This window comes from Aplysia californica, unplaced genomic scaffold, assembly GCF_000002075.1.
Source record: "Aplysia californica isolate F4 #8 unplaced genomic scaffold, AplCal3.0 scaffold00464, whole genome shotgun sequence".
NCBI classification, from domain to species: domain Eukaryota; kingdom Metazoa; phylum Mollusca; class Gastropoda; order Aplysiida; family Aplysiidae; genus Aplysia; species Aplysia californica.
The window spans coordinates 406134-407375 of NW_004797734.1; the positions used below are offsets into that span (position 1 = coordinate 406134).

The window sequence follows — 1242 nt, forward strand, 5'->3', positions numbered from 1 at the left end:
CAACAACCCCGCTTCTCCCTCCACCCACATACACATAAATATAATCATGTATTCCTTCGGGAGATTGAGGGGGTTGCGGCAAACACCAGAACTCCCATTTCAATAAACCACATTGCTCCACGAACGAATAAACAAACAAACAATTAAACCATCTTTTAAAAAAAAAGTTTTAGTAGGAGTTTTACGGCACTTGCAACACTCTAAAGAAATATAAGTGCCGAAGATTAGAGGTGTCACAAGAGAGTAACAAACACAAAAAGAAGGAGGTGAGATAGAGACGATAGATTTTTTGTGGGAAAGAAGGAGCAAACCACACCAGAGCACCCGTCAACCAACGACAAACAGTTAAACCAACAAACCAATCGACAGACAAACAAACTAGCAAACATACAAACCAACAAACAAACGAGTAAACAAACAAACAGACAAACGTGTCGCGATGTGGTGGGATTTTGGGTATATGGGGTTATTGGTAACACCCTGAAGCCTGTTCCTTTGCCTTGGTTTTTGGTGAAAAAAATCCATCTGAGTTGAATAGAAAAAGTTTCAATATTTGCAATTGAAGGAGGTCAGGGTCGCCTGATTTCAGAGGTGAAAATAGCGAAAAAATGGCCACCAAAGTGTGGTAATTTCCATAGCTTGGAAACAGAAAAATGGCATTTTTTGTGATTTTTAATCAGTGTTTTTCAGTCAAATCGAAGCAGAAATGTGTTTTTAATTGATATAAAAGGTGTTGAGCAAAAAAAAAAAAAAAAAATTATTATTAAAAAATTGCTCATTGGTCAGAAAAAAATGCCAATTTCTTTGATTTCATTATTTTGACGAGCACCTGATTTCACCCCGACGCCTCACATAAACAGATATATAAACCTTGACAGGAGCATGTCCTCTCCTCCCCAGACTGGCCCAGACACCGTCAGAAGTCTGTGACCTGTGCTGTGAGACCAACAACACGGAGACCATCCTGTAAGTACATACAGCCTAATCTTGCTTGATGTAATAAATCAAACAGTTTTCTTCACACGTCCTTTAACCCTGTGAGGACACATAAGTCAGTGCGATGAGCAGCACACCAGACTTAAAGTTGTTTGTTTGTTTTTGTAAAGTTTTTTTTACGGCGCTTGCAACTGCATAAGGTCATATGAGCGCGCGGGACACACCTAATATTTTCAGTTGGTAGGAAATTTTGAATTTTGCCCGGGTGGCGGCAAAAGCCAACTCTTATCGATTTTAAACCACCAA

At 39.4% G+C, this 1242-nt stretch overlaps 1 protein-coding gene across 1 annotated transcript in view; it reads left to right on the forward strand.

The window, feature by feature from the left end:
• Nucleotides 1-1242, forward strand: part of LOC101849075 (inter-alpha-trypsin inhibitor heavy chain H2) — a gene marked incomplete at its 5' end in the record, with an annotated part of 33711 nt that overhangs the window by 19721 nt on the left and 12748 nt on the right. Inside the window, 1 exon segment of the mRNA XM_013086408.2 lies at nucleotides 901-966. Within this exon segment, the coding sequence (XP_012941862.1) occupies nucleotides 901-966 (66 nt within the window).